This window comes from Sipha flava, unplaced genomic scaffold (genome assembly GCF_003268045.1).
Source record: "Sipha flava isolate LNK unplaced genomic scaffold, YSA_version1 41_pilon_pilon, whole genome shotgun sequence".
Taxonomy (NCBI): Eukaryota; Metazoa; Arthropoda; class Insecta; order Hemiptera; family Aphididae; genus Sipha; species Sipha flava.
In genome coordinates, this window is record NW_020273144.1 from 2164931 (window position 1) to 2192284 (window position 27354).

Genomic DNA, 27354 nt, shown 5'->3' on the forward strand with positions numbered 1-27354 from the left:
AGATATGTTATGGGGGAGGGGAAATGATTTTGATAATTCCGTAAAGTAGAAAATATTAAATGTATACGTCCTTAAATTTTTTTCTTCCTAAATATATAAAACTTAGCTCCACAGATTGCTAGACTAGCGTCTTTACACAATGTCATTTTTATCTGCATGAGTAATTGTTTAACACCAATAACCTATCATCATGTTCTACATAAATCCGTCGATTTTATGCGTATTTTACACCATCGAAGTATCCACGGTATTTCGGTTGTACCTCATAGACAGATCAATATTTATGCGTAGCGTATAAATATTGACATACGTGCTTGATTCTTTAATAAATAAAAAGAGGGGGTCCACAAACATACATTTAAGGCGATTTCCAAACGTAATACTACCAAACGAAATTATGTATTACACTTATATGAATATATATATTTATATATAATAAATATATCACAATAAATACATGCATAAATGTATTAAGTAATATACATTGGAAACGATGAGAGGTTAATTCCAAGTGGGCGACGAAGGATTGTTAATTAATCGATTAATCAATATGTGTGTGTATGTGTGTGTGTTTTATACGCACATGAACAAAAAAAAATGCCTAACGCTAACGGTTTGATTTAAATTAAAAAAAAAAAAAATTAAAAAAAAATTAGGGATGAAGAAAAGGATGGTGGGAAACATGAGAGGGAGGGGACTGAGAGAGATTGGGAGGCCTAATGTAGGCCGAGAAAGTCTGTAATACTGTCTTGAATCCACTGGGAGAACGCCTGCCGTTTTGCCGACGCGCCCGTTTTCTCCAAACCCAGCGCGCAATCGGCCAAATAATCCTCAGTGCGCACGCAAAAGTAGCTCTTGATAGGACTACGACACATCGGGCACGTCTCCAGTTTACCGAAACATGTGGCGCATATGCACGTATGACGGCACGGCAAAAGGGCTCTGGACAACGGGTAATACTGGCACACGACGCACAACTGTTCCTGGCCTGCGTTTAAGCTGCTGCTACTGTTGTTGTTGTCTAGAACGACGGCCCTCTGCGATGCGTCATCACAAGCATCGTCTTGATAACCGAGTGCGTTACCGGTGGCCAAATACAGTTGCTGCGAGAAGAAGAAAAACAAAAAAACAGTGGCGTTTTAATTATAACGAAATAGAATGTATAAATAAATATTATTTAAAAAAAAATATTATATATCTATATTTATAATATACGGGTACACTTAAGTTTACACGTGCAATCTGCAGAAAAATCTTCGCTACGTATTATTATACTATAGACGTTTTTAGGTACATTTTAGGCAATAAACGATGATTGTATATAGGCTAACGATTACTAGTTTCTGTATCGGTACCCATCTTTTTTGCCTTAATTTTTTCTTCGAGCGAATCAATACGGTACATCTGATGTAGATACGCGATCTATGGCAACTTTTAAAATCGATACGCACTCATCCGCTAATAAATATATGTGTTGTACTCATAGAACTTATACTCAGTAATATAATTATTAATATAATAACTAATATATTATAACTCGTAATATGATTATTATGGTCTATACCTAATAATGAGTATAAGGTCTATGGTTGTACTCTACTCATCCCTAATTCCAAAACGATTTAATTATTATTGCGTATAGAATTTTACAGAGAAACTGTCTCTATAGTAAAGAAATTCTTTAATTTGTTTATGAATTGAAACCGTTACAGGATGTCGACTGTTTTTAATGATGGCAAATTTTGGTTCAAATTAACCTATAAGTAGGGTTTGAAAGTTTTAAGGAATACATTTATTTTTTAGAATGTTTTAAAACATTCAAAGTTTTTTTTTCAATCTGTTACAATATAGAAAAATAAGAACAATTGATGGATAAGATAAAAAATATTGACAGATAGGTCAGATAGTTTTATTTGTATTCAATCTGTTACAATATAGAACAATAAGAACAATTGTTGGGTACCCATTGGAGATACTACGACATGAAATTAGGTTAGCAGGTCAAGACACCCATTGCCTTTTAAGTTTTTTTTTTTTTTTGGTGGCAGATGATAATTCGGAGATTAGAGTATTTTTATAATTAACTAGACGGGTTTTAAAACTTTGTAGTGATTTTTTTATTATTTCAGAAACTTATAATATATTAAGATTAAAGTGTAGAGTGTAGTTGGTGACATAAAATGGAGCTTTAGTAAAAGTACGTAGGGCTTTGGATTGGAATCTTTGGATACAATTGATACTGGATATTTTGGCAGCGCCCCAAAGTAAATTTCCATATATCCAAATAGGTCTTTGAAGGAGTTTGTACAGCAATGGTTTGTTGGGGAGTTTCATGAGCTTGGAAGTTAGAAGTGGTCAAAGAAGTCGGAAACGGTCATTCAAGAATTTGGTTTTGTTTGCTATGTGTGTTTGCCAAGTAAGTCTACGATCTATTAGGATACCGAGGTAGCGTACACATTGGGCAGGAGGAAGTGGCTGGTTTTTGTGGTAGAGTGTTGGGTATATTCCGTGACGAAGGGAAAAGGTACAGTGAATGGATTTGTATGTATAATGAATGTTGTATACGACATTTTATTTTGATAATTTTTGCATAATATCAAATTTTTAATGCTATTTTGCTAATTTAGAGTTGTAAGTGCTATTTAAAAGTATATTTTTAAATACAAGTGTATAAGATAATAAAAAAAATTGTATAAAAAAAAAAGAAAAAAAAGATTTTGGGTCAAACAACATACGAATACGAAAATTTCAACGAAAATTAAAATGTATTTTAATTTTAAAATAGTGCATATTAATCGTTGGTTATCGTCGATCATATCGGACGATTCTTTTTTTTTCCAATAATCTGGTTATTTTTAAAATCATGACTGTCGTACTACAATTATCGTATTATTATCATATTTTCGTTGGAAGCGTTATCGTTGAATCACAAAATAGATTAAATTTATAGTTTGTACCGTGACAAAATGTTACCAAATTTTTATTTTCTTATTTTATTTAAATTTTATTAATTTGGTCGTATTTATATGCGATTTTGAAGTATATTTATATTTGTATTTAAATTTGATTGTTTGAGTCGAAGGTGTGTATAATATATATATGTTTATTGATAATGATTATATTTGATGCACGCTACGAGGCATATATCATAATTACCTCTGTTGATGTGTGACTATGTGGTACATTTATTCCTGTTAATCATGCACACAATAAAAATGTAAATTTTATTTTAATAACGTTAGCCGAGCCGGACCCAAGTTTCTTTAGTCCTCCGGGGCTGATAACATATGTTTGTTTTATTAGTTGTGCAAGCCAGATTATTATTATTATTTATATTATTATTTTTATAGTTTTTTTTATAACTAAATCCTACAGTGGTCCGACCTGACAAACTCGCCCTGTAAGTTGGCGACCCTCATAAGAATCAAAACGCCATGTAAATTACGACAAAGTCCATTGCGAATGATAATTATAATTATTTCATTCCATTGTAACTTTACAAGTTATATAAATTATTATTTAAATTTATAAATTTAATCTATTTTGTAGTTGAATTACTTAAAACAATAATTTTATTTTAGTTTTCTGCCGCTATATAGATGTATTGCGTATGCGATTGATTGTCAAATAGTAGGTAAACTAAGCTATACGGTTATACTCTTTTGTTTTTATATTGACTTAAAAATTATTAAAATTAAAAAAGTTTATCAAATGAAGGCTCCAAGTAAAGGTTAAATTTTATACTTTTTCGTACTGCACACTTCAGGATTTTGTCATAATCCCCTTTCAAACGTTAACAGTAATGAAAAACAAAGTTAAAATAGTTAGTCTTTTAGATTTTGCTGATAATACATTTTTTTATTTTAAAAATATGTAAAATTAATTTAATAAAAAAATGTATAATTAAAGACAAATACCATAATATAGATAATAGAACCTGCTGTGGTTATTATTATCTATATAACTTTTAATTTCGTACTACACACTTAACATTTCGTATTACACTAAGTATGTCGTACTGCACACAACTTTAGTTCCTGGCTCCAAGTTAATGTTTATGAATTTGGTTCCAATATTTTTCAATGGAATTATTATTTTTATAAAATGTATGAAATAAAAGTTGATTAAAAAAAAAAAAAAATTAACGTAATACAACATTTAAAAAGTAACAATTATATTAAAAATCTCGCCCGATACGAATATCAAATAAATCGAAAACAATAGTTATTGAAAAATTTAAAAAGGTAATTTAAAATATATCACTTAACATGTGTTGTACGTGGGCAGCATAGGGTCACAGAAGAAATAATAAGTCAATTTCAGGAGATAGAGTTATTTCGAATGTAAAAAATTTTTAATAAAAGCCCCAATTCGTTTACTTATATTTAAAAGTGTCAAACCTAACCTTACCTCCAGTGTCAATTCTCACTTGTTGGGGAATTTGGATTAACGTGACAATTTATTATTATGAGAATTTCGGAATAATACATCGTATTTTCATGCTGGATAGAAACTATGCAGTTTGTATTAAAGGTGCTAAAAACTATAAAACCAGGATTAGAAAATAACGTATATTAAGTCAAACTTTAACAAATTAACTTTGCTATTAAAAAACGACAACAGCAAAATGTCATTATCAAATTAAATTAAAATAAGAAGTTGAAGGTATTCAAAATTAATTTGAAACACTACTCGTATATAATCCAAATGGAAAAATTGCTCGAAATAAATTCAATAAAGTACAGGAAAAAAATCGAGGTCTCTTGGCGTTAATAAAGATATCAAAAGTTCTATCTGGTGAAGAAACATCCGGAATTTAGATGATCTTCCTTAAGATTTAAGTTGTAAAGATTTGACATTTTTTACGTACATACCTGTGATGGCCGTCAATGATGAGCAGTCGTTATCGATTTACAAAACTTAACTTTTAAATAATCGTAAATTATTCAAATTTAAAAATATAAGAAAACATTTGATTTTTCTGTGTGATTTTAATGTATATAAAAATAAATTAATTTAAAATGAATACATTATATATTTCTGTAATGTGCGAACAAAGGAAAATTAAAAAATAATAAAGAATACATTATATTATTATGCAATAATATTTAAATTATTTTACATATTTATATTTACTGGAAATGTTTCAGAATAATACAAATTATTTAATCCCCAAATACTTACCACCATATTTTATATAAAACTTGTAGAATTTTAAAAAAATTAAGAAAAATTAAAAATACTTTTTATAAAATTGCAATTTGCATATTTTTCAATTTTAATTTGTTTTTATACCGCTTATTTTGATGTTTTTTTAGTGCATATTAAAGCGCTAACATTTTATTTTATTAGTATTATAACTTCCGAGTCCTTGTAATAAAGAATAATGTTAATCATTAAAGAACACGTCACTATCGTAGATTGTTGGCTCAAATGCAAATTCATTATCTACTAGAAAAATTAGAGAAACTAATGTATTTTGAGACGAAGGAAAATCGAAATCCTATTACATACCTATAAAGCTACAACTTTTCTTTTATAATTGACATTCTCAATATACTGTAGTTCATGCGTTATCCAGGTACACAAAACGCATGAGGTTACTAACTACAGATCATAACCCCAATACCAATTTTTTGTCTTATCTATACTATAAATTATTATTATTATTATTATTATTATTATTATTTATAAATAAGTGCGCCAAAGTGTATCAAAAGTAGTATGATATTCACATTACCTAAAAGTAATTATCACCCACCTATCAAACAATAATAACTTTAAACTAATTTACTTTCAAAAGAATGCCTTGTACACAATTAGTCAAAAATGACAATAAAAAATTGTAATGAAGTATATACGGAAACCATACGTTTGGTATTAAACGAAATTGTCCTGTATAGTCATATACAAAAATAAATACCAACCACTCGACTATCCCCACCTACTTTCCACAAAATTAGATATTAACTTCATTAAAGTTGAGAAGTAAAGTTGGCGCGCCCGATATAGAATATTTCAAATAATGAAATAGTCGATTATTATTATTAAACAATACATAACAAATATATTAAAAATGTAATAGATAATTTAAAATTATATAAACAAGCATTTAAGATATTGGAGCTTTTATTGAAGGTAACGATAATTTCACTGTAATTTGTGCTTATAATAATATTATGAAATGTATACGCTTACTAACCTTTAATGACGACAGTTGTCCATTTGCTTGTTTAAGATATTGCGCCAAAATATTGGTGGGCAACGTGCATACGTTATCCTGTATGTGTACGACATTCACTAATGCAACCTATATTATAAACACAGAAAATAATTATAACAATAAATAAATATCATAAATAAAAATTTAACATAAAAACTCAAAATCTTTAATTTTATACGCGAATTAACAGCTTTAATGTAAGTATTTTTAAAAATAAATTAAGGTGCTATAATTTAAAAATATAATTATTTAAGTAAGTGTTTACAAAAATAAATTAAATTAAATTATACATTTACCGTCTCATCTGGATGTAAAGTAGAGTTTTCGGGTATGTCTCTTATGAGAAATATAACCAATGGGTAACAGTGCCGAGGCGGCGTACCTAAATCCAACTTGCCCTCTGGCATAAACATCTGGATGGTTTTTTCCGTATGGCTTGTTTCGCTGAAGTGCATACAAGTTAAGGAGTTTTAATAAATATTAACATTTCTACAAAGAGAAATAATTTATTTAATGGACAGTATTTATGAAAAATAAATTTCCACCCATTCAAGTATATTTGAAAGATAAATACTGATTTTGAATAAATCAAAGGATACTGTAAAGTCAATCCGCAGTGTTGGTAGTGTCCACTAAGTAATGAGTCATCATTGACAGCTGTCTGAAATGAGCTCCAAGTCTTCCAAAGGAAATGGTGAAGCTCTCGAATAGAAACACCCCAAAATGCTTGCAGTGTATACGGAACTTGACTTGAGATCGTACAACGAAGATCTGAAAAAATATATAATTAATATAAACTAACACTATGCATGTTTGTTATAAAATACAATTATTTAAACAAAATTAGACGAAAACTTTATAAAATATTAAAGATGCATTTGAATTTTTGAAGAACTACCTATTCAAATTTATTTTTATTCGAAATATTTTATCGATTTATTGTCAATCACCAGAGCAAGATAACCCCTTTTAGATATAATTTTTAATACTTCTAACCTTTGAAATGCATTAGTCATCACTATTTAACAGTTAATAGTATACATTTATTGATACAGTAATAATATCATGACAATACAATAATATCAAAGGCATTTTAGTGACTATTGTTATCACAAACATAATACAATAATACAATATTCCTACATATTTAATATTGCAAATATAAAAAACAACTATTTATAACCTTTAAAAATAAATACAGCATTATAATATTATATTTTTTTTATTATTTAAATTTGTTAAAATAAAATATTAGATTGCAATAAATAGAACATGAAAATTAATTTTAAGAATTTTAGGCATAAATGCTATTAACATTAAATATATTTTTCGTTTTATTCAGAATCTAAAATGAGCTTAACTATTATAGAATATTTTCAATATACAAAATGTAATTATTAAAATTTCAGAATAAAATTTTAACTTGTGTATATTATAATTTTTACATGATTAAATAAATATTTCCATTCAAAATGTATAATATTAAGTAAGTTAATTATATTTTGCATTCTATTTCACGGAAATTAATTCAATAGTATTAAGAAGTAGGTCAAAATTAAATGGTAATGTATAATAACCAAAGTAGGTAAAAAAAGCATGATCGACAAATAAAGCCCAACTGACTGACAGAAGAAGCCAAAAACAACAGCTTAAATAGCGACCAAACAAAAATAATTTATCACTAAGAGAAGATCTTAAAATCGATTACATTTTATTCTTGTTGAAAGGTTTAAACTTGAGTTCGGCAGACGTCCAGAAGTATTTTTACTATCAGAATACCATTAGTATGTACGAAGAAAGAAAACGTCTGTCAGTTATTATTGATGTTTTTTTTTTATCATAAAAAGTTATTAGATTGTATAATGTAAATGTTTTAAAAAAAATAATTAAAATTGCAAATTGAAGAGAAATTTTGAACGGAAAAAAACCGAATATCATACTATATCTATTAATTAATTTTTAAAATAATAACACTTCTCACATACAAATAATTTTAAATATTAAAATGTAATATTGGTAACTGTAGAATTGGTAAGTATTTACAAAAAAAATCTGTAGATGTACAGCAGTAAAGTTAAAATGGACTATAAAATTTAAAATGTGAACTATATAATTCGTATATTCATATATATTATATATATTCATTACTAATAAATGTTACCTACAATAGTTACACACCACTACTTTAGTATGCCAAAGAGTGTTTGATCTACCTACTAATAAAATCGTGTAACCGAATATATATAGAAACTACTCTAAAAGTTTTGAACATAAATGCATCTACTATATTTAAATTGAATGAGATTTTCAAAGTAGTTAGCGAAAACTAAGAACGGAAACCATAAGCGTACGTCAATCAAAACACTAAAATTAAATTTCATATACATAATAATAGTTTGAGTGCTTTAGTACATCATATTCACTGATAAAATAATTTGAATAACATTTTATAATATGAACCATTCAATTTAAATTATTATATGTCAAATTTATTTTATAAATTATTTAGTTAGAATTTATATTCAAGTGTAAGAACTAAAAATCGTGGTTTGATATATTAAAAAATAAATAAATAAATAATCATAGTAATAATTTATAAAGTATAGATGGTATAGGAACCATATATCATATACCATATATATATATATATATATATATAAGTAGAATTAGTGGAATTTATTCCAAACAAAAGGATTAATTAAAAATTTAAACATTTTATGTATTTTGCTTTAATACATGGAATTTATAAAAACATTTAGTATAATAATACGTTTAACACTGCATTTAAAAAAAAAAAAAATCCGCTGAAATAATCAAACAATTAATTTTTATGTTTTAACTATTTTTTTAAATAATTAATTCACTAGTTCATTGTTTTAAATTGTTTGAAATTGTATATACAAATCCCATAAAAACTCTTTACGAATACAACTTCGAACAAAATTGAACGCCTGTTTATTAAAACCCATTACAAATATACGAGTAAATATACATTTCATAATCAAATTCATGATTAATACGGTACCAATTATTCTACTCGCGTGATGTATTTTTTTAACAAGCAACCATTTGACTGAACTACTAAAACCTGTTGAAAAATACAAAAATCAAATATTCAATTTATATGAAACAAAATATATATACATAATATACTTTTGTATTTATTTTTGTATCTAGAATTGATGCAAATGATATGAAAAAAAATTTGAATCATTTTTTTATGGTAGCCGGAGAGGAAAAGTCACCTTCGGTAAAAAACAAAATAAATGTTATAAACATTTTTTGAAGTAGTTTGTTGAGAAATTTAACAAAGTTTATTAACTCATATTTTAAAAAATGCATAACTATAATTTCTTGCGAGAAATGTGTTTTCATTTTTAAATTTATGTCATTTTAAAATATAATATACTAACGGTACGGATTCACACATAGATTTTAAAAAAAATTCCTTACTATTTAATTTATATATTTTTAAAATATAAAACAAGTTTTTGTATGAAATATATTGTAACAAATAATATGTAGTTAATCATAAACATTGATACAGAAATCCAAATTAAAATTAAAATTACATTTTATACAATAATTAAACAAACGTTTACTAATATAATAAAGAAATGTCATCAATTAGAAAAGTTTTAATTATTGTAGATAATTGTTTCTTTGTTATACCCTTGAAATTATAAGCATTCAGCCTTACTGAAAGTAGAAATAGGCTATTTATTTTGAGTGGGTGAAAGTACTAAAGTAAAAAAAAATAATTGAAACACACAACAAGGAAGCAATGAAGCAATTCATACCGTACTTGGAACTTCATACAACCTATAGTTATTGTAGGTAATATATTTTAAAATTATCAATGCAAATGTATTCATTAGTATATAAATATATTATGGATAAACTTGGAAAATCATAATAAATAATAATACTATTCGATAAAAATAGCTAGAATGAAACTGGTAGAACGAATATTAATCAATACAAACAAGATTGGCAATAAAGAAAAGTCGAGTATATATTAAATCGAAATTATATTTTTAGGAATTACATTAATCGCAAGCGAAAAGAAGTTTTTAAATCTGCTTTTGAACTTTGCACGACTATCATTAACTGTGTATAATAATAAAGAACATTTACTGTGATAATATAAATAATAATTAATACATCCGAACCTTTTCAAATAGCCTTAATTTTGCGAGTTTGACGCGTTGACTACAATACATGGCACTCACACAGACTACGATCCACGAGAAAGTCACACGTAATCTGCTATTCGACCCGTTCTACACGAGATACAAGATAATTAGGTAGGACACATTTACATGTGTTAGTTTTGATAAGAAAACACTAAACGTAAACGCTTCTTTTTCAGGTCATAAATAAAGAAAAGTAAAAAAAAAAAATTGACTTCGAATTGGTAAGAAATAGGAAAATCCGTTGACCTTTTATGCGACCTCCACGTACAAGCGAATAAATGACATAAGGGATGTTAAAAAGATAAGCCCACGGGTTTTGATGTACAATTTACTAAGCGTTTTTGTTTTACCGTCTCGTATACAATAAATATAAAATAAAATTTTTATTTCATTCCACTTGAAAACCTTGAATAAGAACCGTACTGTAAAGCGTAAGTAATTATAACCTGGGTTGTGTCGTCATAATGTAACCTTCGAAGAGTCATCGTGCCGGCCCCACCTACTACGCTAACAAAAGTCCGCTTTATGGCCAAGTTGTTATATTATTAACGTGTTTTTTAATATAGTGGTGGAGGGCTTAACAAAGTATTCAAAAAATGTACAACACCATCTTATTTTTTCAATAAATCATATGATAAATTTGTATGAGTTCAAAAATTATACTAAATAATCACATTTTATGTCACGCTTACATTTTAAAAAGTTATCGCAACAAACAAAAAATACATCAAAAAGTACCGACTTTATAATGAAATGATAGGCAACTTTTATATACGATACACAGATATATATATATATATATATATATATATGCATCGTATATATAGATAGGTTTTTGTTTAAAAAAAACCATATATAATACGAACCCTACACAATGAAGTCTATAATTTTTCATTTTATGTACAAAGACAACTTCTTATAATAAAATATTATAAACAAATAGTTGAAAAATTAACCTTCTACGATAATTTTTTTAAAACATTTTCTAGGTATACTTTAAGAATAACAAAACAGAACATTTTTAAATGGAAGTTGTATTTACAGTATTATATATTTTGCAGAGAATTATTTTAGAACATTTATAAATATTGAGAATTAAAAGTTAAATAATGTGTATACATTTTATAAAGTATATGTTTTGATACATACGAGTAAATTATAAATATATATAAATATATAATACATTTTAGAAATAAAAGATATTAATTATTAAGATATTTATTTTTTTAAAATTACAAATTATACCTAGAACCAATACATGTGCATAAAAACTAGAAATTTTATATGTAATATAATAATGGACGCACACATGAGAGGCTATTAAACAGAGAACAAACTATTATTGTATACACAACTCATGCCCTTCAAATTTCGAGTGTTGACTCTTTATTAGAGTAATTCTGACTAGTATAAATATCGCGTACACAATGGCCGTTAATAATAAGGACTTGAAGGATTTCAAGGTCCTTTAACCTTCGTTAAAAAATAAAATCGTTCTCAATAATAATAATAATAATAATAATAAAAGAAAATTAATAGTTTATAAATGCAGATATATTCAATAATAGGCAGATGTTCTTTACAATAACATTTTAATAACAATTTAATTTAATTAATGATTACTATTAAATTAATCTAATAAATATTTACATGAAAAAATATGAACGAAACATCTTATTTTTTTCATTAATACAAGATTGTGAAATAATAAGAGAAAATATATGTTTTTATCTACACTTTTTTAATAACGATTTGCAAAGTTTAAAATGTGTCTCGATATAAAGTAAATAAGTACATTGTTATATGTTTATTAGAACTCGTATAGTTTTTAAAGCAATTCCAATTAATATTACTTCATAAAAAATTTATTGCGATTATAAAAAAAAACTAAATTCACATTCACTGCTCTATATATTATAATTAGGGCCCGGATTTTAATGCAAAGTGCATATTTTTTTGATTGATCATGCATAATGCTCTCTAAGAACATAATTCGTTTCATGTGACGAGGGTTTCAAAACTACAAATTTTATTTTGCATTTTTTTTTGTATATTTCGACGTTTTTTCATTTTTAGAGCATTTTTAGTATTATTGGGTCATTTTGTTAGTTTTTAAAGCATATTTGTTCGATATATTAAACAAATTTAACCTATTCAAAATAAAATCAAAAGAGAAATTATTTTCTTGATATTTAAGTAGGTTTATCGGGTTCTTCCATATACATTATCAATCTTTATTTTTTGATTCAGTTTGTATCTTATCTTAATTTATTATTGACTATGGAACCAGTATTCGGTCAAATAACAAATCAGCTACAGTTCCTATTATCTCGCAGACGTTGCTCGTATTACGTGTTAATGTGATTTTAATGTATTAAATAATGTGTTAAATAATGCCCAAAATAAAAAAAAGAAATGTCATTTTTAAGGTCATTTTTTCATTTTTAATTTCATTTTTGTGTTAAAATTCATTTTTTAAGAACATTTTTGGTTATTTTTTAGAACATATTTGTATGGTTTTAAGTGCATTTAAATCCGGTCCCTAATTATAATTAATTCTATTTTAACTTATATTATAATTATATTCAAACCCGACAATATTCAAATTGTTTGATTACATGTCAATAATTACTTCAGGAGGACTTAATCATTTAATGTGTTATTATAATTTTTTATTTTTTATAGTATAAAAAATGAATCATAAAGTTATAATACATTTTAATCATTCATATATTTACTACACTTTGTACATTTTTTGACATTCATACACCTACAATTAAGTTGAATTTGGAATATTTTTTGAATTAGTACCATAGTCACATTATAATAAAAAATTTAAAAAACTAAGAGATATTGGCATTTTTAAATTATTTAAATATTATTTGGAAATCATATTAAAAAATATTGAGGAAAACCATAACAATTTTGTGCATATTTTACTATTGTATCCTTTTAATGTATATTAGATACTGTAGCCTGCCAAAAAAAGGATACTATTGAATAGAGAGAATTTAATAATTCGTATTTAAAATAATCGTACCAACAATTTCATTTAAATAACTTAGGTCTATTTTGATCATATTTTACTTTAAAGTAATAGGCTATAATTTATTATACCTGGCCATAAATAAATACTATTTAAATATTTTATAAAATAGAAAAATATTAGGTTACATATTTTATTTATTTTCAAACCATAGAAATAACGGTTATGTACATTATACTCATATTTATTTTATTTTATTAAAATATTTATATTTATTTTTACATAACTATAATTTATATTTTACAACGTGTTTATTAAATAATAATTTTATTTCTGGTAGAGACCAGTTTAAAATTATGTAAAAAAAATTAATAATATATTCTGAGTAAAACAAAAATTATAAGGTTGTTTTGACAACTTTGGCATCAAATTAGCAAATTTTCTTTTTCAGTTATTAAATATTATGATGGTGAAACTTTTTAGAATTTAGGGAAATAATAGAAAATTATGAAAAGTTATTGATTCTATTGTTCAAAATTGTTTATCAAGTTGAATACAAACGATTACAGGAAATTCTAGCAACTGCGTTCATATAGCTTTTTGACTAACTAATTTGAATAATAAGATGGCAGCATATCTGTAAATTATGAAACTAATAATTATAATAACCTTTTTAATATAAATTTTGAAAGCTGTAGTACTATATACACATGTAAATATAATAGAATCAACTATATTAAGATTGATTTCAGTAATTATGAATTTTTTCACATTGACAGTTATTTGACGAATATAATTAATAATGATCATTACCTTAAATTGTTTGATTTCAATTAATGAGCTTAAAAAACAAATTAAATAAATATTTATGTATACTTTACTATTGAATGTAAATAATTTGCTTTTCAAGGTTAAAAAATAAAACATAACTATAAGATGTGTTCCAAATTCTTAAACATTTGTACATTTTAATTTGAAGGAAATCTACACCCCGATAGTTTCATTATTTATTAAAATACTTGCATCTACGCTTAGGACTAGAGCCTAACGTAAACAAACAACCCAAAAAATATTACACATTCAATAGCATGGCTGAGAAAATTGTTGTTATTTCTTCAAAAGGGTTATTAATATATTGCATATTCATTTTCGATATAATAATAATTATAATAAACTGAATAATTTTTTATTCTTATTCAAATTAGATCAATTGATCAAGACCTATGAATTCCAAATGAAATTGTTACACGATGACTGCACATTATTGAGCATACAGAATTAGATACAGTCCATTGTGTAGTTAATAAAAATATAAGTAACTTTAAAATAGTATTTTTTTTATTTTTATTATATTTAATGACAAAAGAATTGAGTGTGAGAAAAATTTCAATGACATAGTAAAAATATACGTTTTTAAACACCTAATCTACTACCTTTATTTATAAGCATAAATACATAACAATACATCAAATCAATGCTTGATTTTTATTAAAATGAATTCCTGTTAATGAATGTTTTTACACATAAATCTAAATAATCAATAATAATAAAATTAAATATAATACAGTTAAAATTATTATTTTAAAAAAAAAAAAAAAAAGAGAGCAATTATTTTAAGTTTAAACAATTGTACTGTTACAAATATTAATTTTCCTCGCATTTTGTAAGTTATAATTTAATTTGAGGTACTCATTTGTTATAAATTATGACATTTAAGAATTAAATAATTTAATGTGTAATGCATTTTACAACAATGATGGATATTGATGACTTCTTTCATTATCTAGTTCTTGACCTAACTTCCATACGTTCCATAGTAATCTTCCTCACCAATCAAAAAAGATATTGATATACACCAAATCGCAGATAAAATAAATGTAAATAATATATTTGTATATGTTACAGGAAATGTTAACATTTAATTAACGTCGACGTTAATTGGCTAATGTATAATTCGTTTTTCAAAGAACAATTTTTCAAATAAACAATGAAATTCTGTATTTATTTCCATTTTAATTAAATAAAAAAAAAAATTAAACATAATATAGCACTCACGAATATTACATGTGAAAACAGACTAACTGCAGATTGACATCATGCATTGTATTTGTGTAGCATAGTGTCTGGTTAGTGTTAATAAAAACATCGTCCAATAATTGAATATAAATAATCATATTAATAAATATATAATAATAGGTAAAGTGTCTTAATTATTAATATAGTACTATACCTATCTAGAATAATAGACCCATTTATTTTTCATATTAGCTTTAAGATAAATTATAAGTTGAGATTTTTTTTTTTATGACACTTAAGTATACTTATACAAAATCTACCATGGTTCAAAGTATTAATGAAGTAGAAGCAATCAAAAAAAATCTGACCTTGGTTTTTATTTGTTAGTGGTTATTTAGTACTACATGGATACAACCATACTGATTTAAAACTAACCTTATAAAATTCCAGTGTTACTTTATTTACTGTCAGACTTTTGTTCAAATTTTAATTTCAAACTTCTTTCAAGATAGAATTTATATAAAGTTTACTGTTTAGGTATAATATATTATTTGAATGGCAGTATAACCAGCTTGGTCCTCGATTCAAACAGGAAAAAAAAGGTATAATACATTAAAAATTACAATAATATATATATTGAGATTGTATAAATTACATACCTACTTTTATTGACGTTATTTCTTTTTAATAAATAATTATTAAGTCCTCGACAAAGAAGAATATACGTTACGTACACGCATATTTATGTATGTAGCTATGTAAAATTAAATTAATAATTTACGAACAATTGTTATATTATTTATTAAAATTTAAAATAATTTTTTTTTTTTTAATAGAATAAAAAAACAATTTGTAATTCACAAATTGAATAATTTAGGTATACATATATTAAACATAACATAAAAATAATTTTAGAGAAACTCCCCATTGGTAACACCTCTTAACATTTATCACTTAGATTTAAGATGATTAAGAAAAAAGATCACGGTTTCAGTTTCGTTTTAGCCTGCGAAGGAATTCATCAGAAATGTAAGGAGTAACATATTATTGATGAGAGGATTAGTATTTTAGTTTAGTTTAAAGTAGAATCCAATGTAGTGGAGTTAGGCAAAATCAGAGACGATTTGAATTTGTAAACTAAAATAGAAAATATACAACTATATTTTTGGTACTCATGTTAATGTAATATATTTCTATACTCAAATATTTATGTATATAGCTGTACCAGAGTAGTATACACTTTCTAGAATAGAACTATCAGGTTTGTGTGGAGTCAAATATAATGTCAGACATAGCATACGTATATAGTTCGATTATATTAGTATAATAACATATTGTAAAAAACACTTTCTATTAACTTTCTTTTCTCAATTATCAGATTACCGATGGTTTACCATCAAGTTGGATAGTGAATACTTCAAAACTTGTTTACAATAAACCTAAATTTCGTGTAGTAGCATTTTTAATTTGATTTTGCATATAGATCCTATTAACTGTGTAATTATTTTAGTTCTTGATTAATAATTTAGTGTTAAAAATTAAATTTGAACCAAATTGTATAGTATCATAACAAATATAAGCATTCATGGTATTGATCAAAGAATATGATTAAATAATGACTTAATAAATAAATAAATATTTACTTGATTATAAGTTTTCAAGGAGTATTTTATAAAATCCCTCCAATAAAAATAAAAAATATTAAATTTCGATAAACTGATATTCAATAAGTCAATTTGTATGAATAATAATTCTTGTCATGTCTACATGTCGTTAAATTATAACAAAGACATTCATGATTTTTTTTAAGCATTAAAAAATCATTTCCATTGTTATTTTGATTCATTAATAAAAAATAGCATACAGTCAAACAAATAGCTAAAGTCTACAGCTCAAGGGAGTACATATTTCTGAATTATTGAGAAACTAAAAAACCAAAGACTATAATTATAAGAGATAACAGGGTAATTATTTTTTTTTTCTAGTTGTTAAATTGTTAGTACTAAAATTTTATTAAAAAAAATTAAATCATAAAAAAAAAAAATTTCACTTAAAAATAGGTTTATTTATACGTTAGAGCATTCGGCTCTAGTATATGATTTTGTAAATTGTAGCATCATAATTCAAGTACTTAAATATATTTTATCTTAATGAGATAAGTAAATTTAGTCAAATTATTAACTCAAAATATTGTTATTTATAAATTACGATAGTAATAATATGCCAGCATAACTTTGAAGTTATTTTATTAGAATAAACAGTCTTATAAAAATATTTTACAGAAGCCGTTTAAAAAATAATACAAACCATACGAGTTAATAGATTGAGTTATAAATAGGAACACTACTAAGCAATAATAGCTATGTAATGTACGGAAGCAAATTCTAATTACATAAGAATTAATTGATAATAAGTACATAGTTTGTGGAAAGACTAAAATCTATAAATATTGATAGATAATATGATAACTTAACTATATGCAAATATAGAAAAAAATATACAGTGTTTTTAACACCCAGTAACAAAAAAACATAATATATCCAGATCTGAATTTAAAGAGTGCGCAAAGAAATAAGTCGAAAAGAGTTAGCAACTTTTGTTTTTGTAGAATAAAGGGAGCATAAATTAGTTCATAATTGTTTATTTTAAACAAGGAAAAATTACAGCTACAGACTTTAGTCCTCTTAAGTTCATGGATTTCATGATCTCTGCGGAACCAAATCAGAAATAGCCCTTTTTTTAAAGCTTTATTATAAAAAACCACCTTAAAAACAACACAAAATAAGTAAACTTTATACTTGCATAATTCTAAAACTAAGAAAGTGCGCCAAATTATGATGACACCAATGCTTTTGTTAATGCTACAAGAAAAAATATTTTATTAATACTAATTAATAATAAGTACTATCATCTCTTGGCTTGTGCTACAATCAAAATATTTGGTGTACTCAGTTAGAATTCTATACTTCAGATGAATAAATTAAACTGTGCTCTCTCTTCAACTGCACTGCAAAATATATTTTTAATTATTTTTAGTTTTAATAAATTAAATTCAAATATTAATTTGGTATTTAGTTTACTTAGCAAAATAAACTGGCTTGCTATGATGCCGTATTTTGCGAATATATAATTTCGAAATATGAGGACATACGTAAAGCATACATATATTATGTATTATGATGATAATTCAAGGGAGAATAGTAAGTATTTACATATACACAATATTCATAGACATACATACAAAAAGCAATTTAGTTATTTAATAACTTAAATTATGAAAGAATTTAAAGATCAAATGTTGACACGTAAATAATAAAACATGGTTATCTCAAAAATCATTAATCACGTGAAATGTGAGAATACTACTCGCATACCATGATATAATATAAATATTAATATACATATATACATCTCAATGTAGATTGTAAGTATATAATTATAATATCATTATATATTATAATTTAAAAATAGATTATACTATTTAAATAAATCAAAGCAAAGAAGATAATTATTAAATAATTATTATAAATCTAATAACAAGATTTTTAAAATAATGTTTTCTAAATTATTTTTTCGTTTCAAAATCATAATAATTTATGGTTAATAATATTTCTAAATAATTAATAATTTTATAAATTACATGCAAAAAGCTTTTGAACCAGTTATATCAAGTTAAAAATGTAATAGACAACATAAAAAATTCAAATAAAATATGTTAAAACTTAATAGATGAAATCTTCGATAAAATTTTAACAGTTATCAAATAAAATACACTATTTTGAAGGCTTTAGTCAATTCTAGCAATAACGATGATAATAATTTGATGTTAGCATATCAAATTATTTAAATAAAAATACAACTGACAAATTCAAAAATTAAGTAAAACAAACAAATCTTTAATTAATTGTAATTATATAAAATAATTATCTAGTAATTATAATCAGATTGATATTATTTTAAATAAAATAAGAATAGTATAATCATATAATCATTTGTCATATACTGCAAATAAATTAAATATTATAAGCCAATGAACAAAATAATAATTTATAAAAATAGCATTAGACAAATAATATGCATGATTTTTGGCGTCTAATCTTGTGTTGAAGCACTACTATTTCAGTACACTAGTTGGCATTCCTATGACGTTTGATGAGTACATAGAATTCTATGGAAGTAAATAAAATTGGTAATGATGAAAAATATCTATTAGTTGAGTTAGTTCTAATACTATTAGTATAAAGGAATGAAGTTTAAAATGTAAATAAGATTTAACTTAGATGTACTATTTACAAGAACAACAAGTATTTCTTCAACTCCAAAAATGTTTACTTTTAAAAAATCTTAAAAAACAAATTTATTTTAATCAAAATTAGTTTTGCTTGAAAACTTCAATGCAATTAATATATAAAATACATTTTCGAAAATGTCTATAAGAATTTACCACAAGAAGTTTTTTTTAAAAATAAAATGCCCGATTTTAAACTCAATAAATAATTGAATATACATGAAATTCTAAACAACACTGATATATTCCTTATACAGTAATACACTAAAAGTAATACTTAACACAAATTAATATGGTAATTGTTTTATTTTCATATTTACAAACTATTTTACTATTATAATATAATATATTCACCTAAAGTAAACATTTATTGAACCAGAATCCAGTGGGCTTAACGATAAAATAATCATCCACATGAATCAATGTGGTTCAAATAATCATATATAATTGTATGAATCCAATTGTTATTGTAAAAAAAAATTGTTAAAAATTAACACATTTTAAGTATGTTTATCAAGAAAAATATTTAAACATTTTGTATTTATTATATGAAAACAGATCGATATTGATCACGAACATTGCAGACAACAGGCAAACATCTTGTGATTAATATATATATTTAATTTCATATAAAATGTGTGTATATAAAATTAACAAAAAAATTCATTAAACAAAAAGCTCAATATTTTTAGTCATTTTTAAAAGCAACGCAGACATAACATACAACTAAAGTTGGCTTCCAATTAATATTCAAACATATTTATATAATGAATATATTATTATAAGTTATAATAATTATAACTTAATTATTAAGTACGCGTGAGGCAAAAATACGAATAAATGTTACGTGATATGATGAAAAGTCAAGGATCAGTTTATAATAGGATAATATGTAATTTTGTATGTTTCTATATCTATACAAAACGAGGGTCAACCAGTACCTTTGAATAAATATAAATCTATTAGTCACGAAAATTTTTTTTTTTTAATAATCGAAATGAAGCTATTAAGTGTTACTGTTCAATACATTTTTAATCATCAACAACTGGAAACAAATACCCGAATATTATTTTTGTAATTAGAAACCAAATTAATTACGAAAAGATTTTCAAAAGATTTGATTTATAAACACAGGACATTCTTATTGCGCTATATAAACGTTTACATCCATAAATAAACATATATTTTTTAATTGAATCAAAATTCTTGGTAAAAGTACTATTCGAAGAATTAACCATTGTTTCTTTATTGTAATAAGATATCAACATTTAAAATAATACTGAATTATATAATCAAGGATTCTCAATAAATGTATTCCATAGTTTGATTTTTCACAAAAAATGCTCAACCAGAAACTCATGGATCATAAAGTTTCAGGATATTTCAGTTAGATTAGGTGTATTTTGTGTGTCCTTTTTACAGTAACAAAAGCGTATGCACAAAGGAATGTCCAAAGGAGCAAACCCAAGCCCCGAAGCAAATTGTTAAACGATGTTAGCAAAGAAATATTAACATTTATATAAATACAATTAATTTAATTTGAAAAAAATTTTATATTTAAAATAATATTATTATATAAATATAAATTGATCAATAAATTAACCAAATATTTAAATTAACTAAAATAAAAAAAATCTCTAATTTTTTTCATTTAAAAACACTAAAATTTTACTAACTACAAAAAAGAAAGTGATATAAATATGTATTGACTGTATGAATGACTGTTGTCTCAAATATTTGGAACATAAATATTATTAAATTTACTTCGAAGACAATTTAAAAATAAATAGAAAATAAACGTTTCAAAAACGATAGATTAAAACAAAATATTTTAATTGATAAACTATTGACGAGGTGTGTTATCCCTCCTCAGCCGTACAATGCGGACACCCCTTTGCTACGTAAGTGTTAATGACGAATGAAAAGATAATTGGTGGTTCAGTCCTACGCTTGACGTGGGGTGTCCAGGGTTCTACTTTTACACCCATACCGTTTTATACTTTTCACTCGAAATTTTCACACCTAGGTAACATACGTCATCAACGTTGGACCGTATCAATAAAGGTACCTACTTCTAATAATTTTTTTTTCTTGTGTAATAAATTACATATATTCACCAGAGTAAGAAGAATTCGAAGTTTCATGTAATTTGAACGTGAACGGTATGTGAACTTTCATCATTTTCATTTGTGGTATCCTTTGTTGCACTGGATGTACTGCATTGCCACCAAACATTAGTTCTTCGCCGTGCAGCCAAAATACTGTCATGTTCCTACAATTAAAATAATAAAAAAAATAATTATTAACATTAATGCACAATCAATGTACAGCTTATTTTAATAAATAAAAAGAACCGGATGAGCCTCGATCTGCTGTACAATAGGGAGTGGAGTGCACCTCGTTTTTAGAATAGGTCATTACAATGGATTTGTTAAATTTGAATGCAACGATAGGTATCATTGTATACGAATAACGATTCTGAATAAAGATGATTTGTTAGATATACATAGAAAAAATATTATTATATACCTATGTATGTATATATATATATATATTATTATTATTATTATTACATTATAATAATCTTATATATAGAAAGCAGTCTTCCAAAATTGTTCTATTTGGATATAAGTTCTATATAAATATCCTATATAACTATTTTTAATTAACAAAAAATGAGTCAAAACGACTCTTATTATTTTATTAGGAAAAATCGAATATTTCAATTGCTTATAAGTTGCTTAAAAATCAGTATAATATTTTGAAAAAAATACACTTAAAGCAAATGCCAAAATTAATAACTAGTATGTTATAAGTTTCTGCGACTTTCACTTTTTGATTAATAACAAATATTTAAAATCGTTTGAGGATAAATCGTTATTTTATACAATTTCGTAAAAATTTAAATTTCAAACGGTCATAAAAATGTTTCCTTAAAGTCTGGTAGAATTTTTTTTAAAGTTATTAGAAGAATAACTTATGGATAACCTTGTGTTAAAATTGTACACCTTAAGTATAAGTAAAAAAAATTTTATGAATTTTTAACTACAAAATAACATGCAAATTATCGCTATTTTAACTTATTTCATACAACTATGGACCTTTATGGGTTTATAAAAAAAATTTGTGTGGAATGATTTCCAATTTTTTTTTAGTTTCGATAAGTATAATTTATAATAAATCTTGCATTAAGTTTTCAAGAGTTTTCTTACAGCCAAATTTTTTATCGGTATTTCAAAAAAAAAATTTAGAAAAATCGAAATTTTAACTGTCTATAAATAAGTCAAAAAATTTCAAAATACTTTGAAAATATTATCATGTATAGAAAATGATAATTTAAATATTTGGTGAAAATTTTAAGTGTATGCGGTTTTTTGTTTTTGAGTTAGAGCATTTTAAAAAAAAAGTAGTTTACCAAAATGTGGTTTTGCGTAAAAATTCCCGTTTTTTTTCGTAATTTTTTATGGTTTTTATCGATGCTTTTTAAAAGTATTGAAAAAGTTTGATTTTTGACTTGCTAAAGTACTATCTACCTTCACTTTCCTTTCAGAAAAGTTGCTATTTAAGAAAATCGAAGCATTTTTACTGCCCCAAAACGTGATGACAGACACAAAAATAAAAAATAAATAAAAAAAAACACACATCATTGTACAACCAATAAATTCCAATACTCCGTTGAAAATCTAAAAAATAAATAAACTATCTGAATGTTAATGCAAGTCGCTAAATCCTGACAAATAAAGAGGTCATTAAATAATGTCTAACCGTTTTTTAAGATATTATATTTGACCCAACCTTAACTTAAAAATAATGCAATTTATCATATAAAGTTATTAAATATATTACATACATTAAGGCCGGGCGCATATTGAGACGCAGGCGACGCAGCGCAGCGCAGAAAATACTGTGTGAGCTATGTGAGCGCATATTACTACACAGTTCTGTGCCACCGTTCACTTGTCATGAGCGAAATTATAGCAGAAAATGTAATACATTTTAAGTTCTGTATCAGTTTCTGACGGATAAATTTGCTGAACTTTTTTTATTATATTTATTAAACACACGTAAAAAAATTGTGGAAAAGGAATTTTTTTTTATTTTGTCTTCATATACTTGACATGTAAGACGAATGTAATGTCAGACGACTTCAATCACAAATTCTTCCGTAATAAAATTAAAATAAAAAATAAAATATTGAATTGAATTTAAAAAGGTGGAAATTATGTTAAGCCGGCGCGTGTAGTTATCTGTGTCGCGGACACTGCATGACGCAGGTTGACACAGGCACAGCACTGCTCTGCCTTGCCATGCCTCCCAATATGCGTTAGTACGTTCTAACTAATAGATTACAGAAAACTACGCTGTGCTGTCCTGCGTCGCCTGCGTCTCAATGTGCGCCCGGCCTAATTCTTGTGGACAATAAAATGCATAATAAATAATTTTATTACTTTTTATACTATTTTTACAACAGCATTTTTAAATTATTTCTTAACATTTTAACTATATAATTCAATAAATTAAACAGGTTATGGAAGTAAGCTAAATTCCATGAAATGTTACAAAAAACTTTTTTATACCAATATTCATAAATACATTTCGTTAAAAACATAAAACTAATATTTGAAATATTTCATTTATCTAACATTTAAATTAAAAAAATATTAAAATACTAAAAATATTGATTTTATTATGAAAAAATATATCTACATAAATATTACATACTATCATAGAGTTATAATTTTTATATTCTACATATATTTATGAAAAAATATTTTTATAGGATATAAGATAAATCATGAGTCTTAATTTAAAATGTAATACCATAAAATATTACGGTATTTAAAATAAAACATTATGAATAAAGAATCAAGAGTCAAATCAAATTTTAAGCAATATATACATGAATATAATTCTCTACTTCTCTACTATCAATATACTTATTTAATGGTGGTTTCAATATTATACCACTACACTAGAATGAGGGAAAAAATTAATAAATAGTGATTTCATAATGATACCATTATGACTGAAAGGATTTTAAAATAAATTATATTATATTTTTAAACAGTAGTTTTCATTTTAAAACAATAGGATAAATAAAATATAATTATCGGTTATCAGTTTTAAGAATTTTATTTTAATGCATTCAAAATGAGTAATTTTATAAAGAGTTAAAATCAATTTAAAGACAACTTTAATAGAATTAGCTATTTTTATATTCTAATAATTTCAGTATTTAACTGTTAAAATAATTAACAGATTAATATACATATATATAGACTATAGTTTGAATTGTAACATTATATATAATATGTAATACCTATAATTTTAATCATGAAATAAATTATTTTATTATCAGAGCAGATAATTTGTAAGCCTATGGAAAAATCTTAAAGTCAATACGAAAAATTATAAGTAATATATGAAATAATTAAAAGCATACTAGGGTAAATTTACCCTCATCAATGTCGTCACTTCAATATATAAAACACATATAATACATAATTAAGTTGTTAAAAAATGGGTAATCAAATGATACAAAAGACAATAAATAAATAATATAAAAATCTCAAATAAAAAAAGCTGAATAAATACAATAATTTATAAATTATAAACCATTCTTTATCATATTTAAAATTAAATGATTTTGTAACACTCCGATGTTCATAATAGGCAAATAAAATATTGAATTTAACTTACAATCATAAGTTCTAACAGAAATTTTGTTTAAATATTAAATAATATTATCCGTCACTTTTTTCCTAAATTTAAACTAGTCATAATAGAAGTACAACACTCAATAGCAACTTATCAAAACTATACAAGAAATGTTGACCTTTAAAATGATCATAATATCCCGTTACAATACCATTTAAAAACAATATTAATAAATAATAACTGCAAATCATATAGTTCTAACAAGGTCAAAATACTGAGATAAATTCACAGAAAATCATTCCAATTTTAAAATAAAAAAATCAAGAGTAAATAATCCACAAATTATAACAAAGATGCATTTCAAATAAACCTCAATTTACCTACATTTTTAAAATTATCAGGATTCATAGAAGATTATAAAATTAAAAACATTTTTAAAATTTCACCGATTATGAATCATAAAAAAAGGGTATTTTATTTTAATGAAAAGTAAGTCAAATCAAAAATGATACTAATTTAATCTACCGTTTTATTAGATACGAAATAAAATATTTTATAAACATGTTTAAGTTCGATAATTATCTTTATTATCATTAAATCAATTATAGTAATCTATAAACGTGATTTAATAAAATTTTGCCAATAATTATATAGCATAATGTATAGTTTTCAATTAAGACTAATTTATTTATAGTTCCAAATACCTATTTATATATAGTTCAATGTAATACTACTTTAAATGCATGTTTTCTAGTATTCTGTTTTCTTCGAACATACCAGTTTTATATTAATTAGACAATAATTATTACTAATTTACACTGATGTGTATTAATTAAGATGATAAATTTATATTAATATTGATATATCAATACGAACAGTTATATCATTAAATATTATTTTTAATAATAATTTTTAACATAAAAATTGAAACCAATGAATTACAAAGTTTAAAAATTAACACCAACAATTTTTTTTTTTAAATTATTTAATACATACTCATCGAAAGAGTACATAAATATACAAATATACTATCTATACATATGTATTCAATTACGATTTAAAACTACGATTATCAGAAGCTAATTTGATAAACAACATCAATGTCGTTCAAAAGTAAATATTTAGATTTTTGCGTGATTCTTAAAAATTAAATATTTACATTCAATATCTTCTAGCTCTATCATTAAATAGGTAAAAAACAGCTCGATTATTGTGAACATTAAAACAAATTAAATGACCATTTAGACCAGCAATAGCCTTCAATTTTTTTTTTTTTTTTGGAGAAATCAACAAGAAATTAATAACTGTTAAAAGTATACATCAAAATAACAGTGAATATTAAATACAAGGTTGCTAAAACGCATGTATTACTGTTTAATTTTTTAGAAAAAGTAATATACATATTATCAGTCAACTTTATTTCATTTTTACGTTTAAATATAATGTTATACACGAATTTTAAATAACATTATTACAAATTGAATTATGTTAAGTGAATAAAATGCTAACGATATAAATAAACATTTTAAAATGAAAACATAAAAAAAAACATAATGCGTAAAAAGTAATATATAAGAAGTAATGATGTAGAAAACAATTTTAATTAAATAAACATAGTAAACACAGTTGAAACTTAAAAATTTGTACCATCAAAGCAGTCACGAATATAAAAAAAAAAACTGTATATTCTAAACACAGATTAGAATTATAAATATGTATGTTTATATGTAATCCATAATTAAATATAATTAATATATATATTATCCATCATAACTAATAGTACATAATAATGAAGAAAAGAGACAAATAAAATACATCAAGGGCAAAAAAATTTGAAATTTAATCAACAATATACAATTAAGTTGGTCTGAAAAGAAATAATGTTTTATTGTTGACAATTAATACAAATCAAAAACAACTATAATTTAATTAATTATAGACGTTATCCTCCACTTCTTCACTTATTTCTCTAAACAGTAATTTCATA

General features: G+C 24.5%; 1 protein-coding gene across 1 annotated transcript in view; it reads right to left on the reverse strand.

Annotated features, from left to right (window-relative positions):
- LOC112688923 (cell growth regulator with RING finger domain protein 1-like) overlaps positions 1–27354 on the reverse strand; it is a 32943-nt gene continuing 5589 nt past the window's right edge. The window contains exons 2-6 of the mRNA XM_025562351.1: positions 21827–21981; positions 6823–6994; positions 6520–6667; positions 6203–6310; positions 1–1103 (exon numbers count right to left, since the gene is read on the reverse strand). Of these exons, the coding sequence (XP_025418136.1) occupies positions 717–1103; positions 6203–6310; positions 6520–6667; positions 6823–6994; positions 21827–21981 (970 nt within the window). The 3' untranslated portion in view covers positions 1–716. The remainder of the gene's footprint in view (positions 1104–6202; positions 6311–6519; positions 6668–6822; positions 6995–21826; positions 21982–27354) is intronic.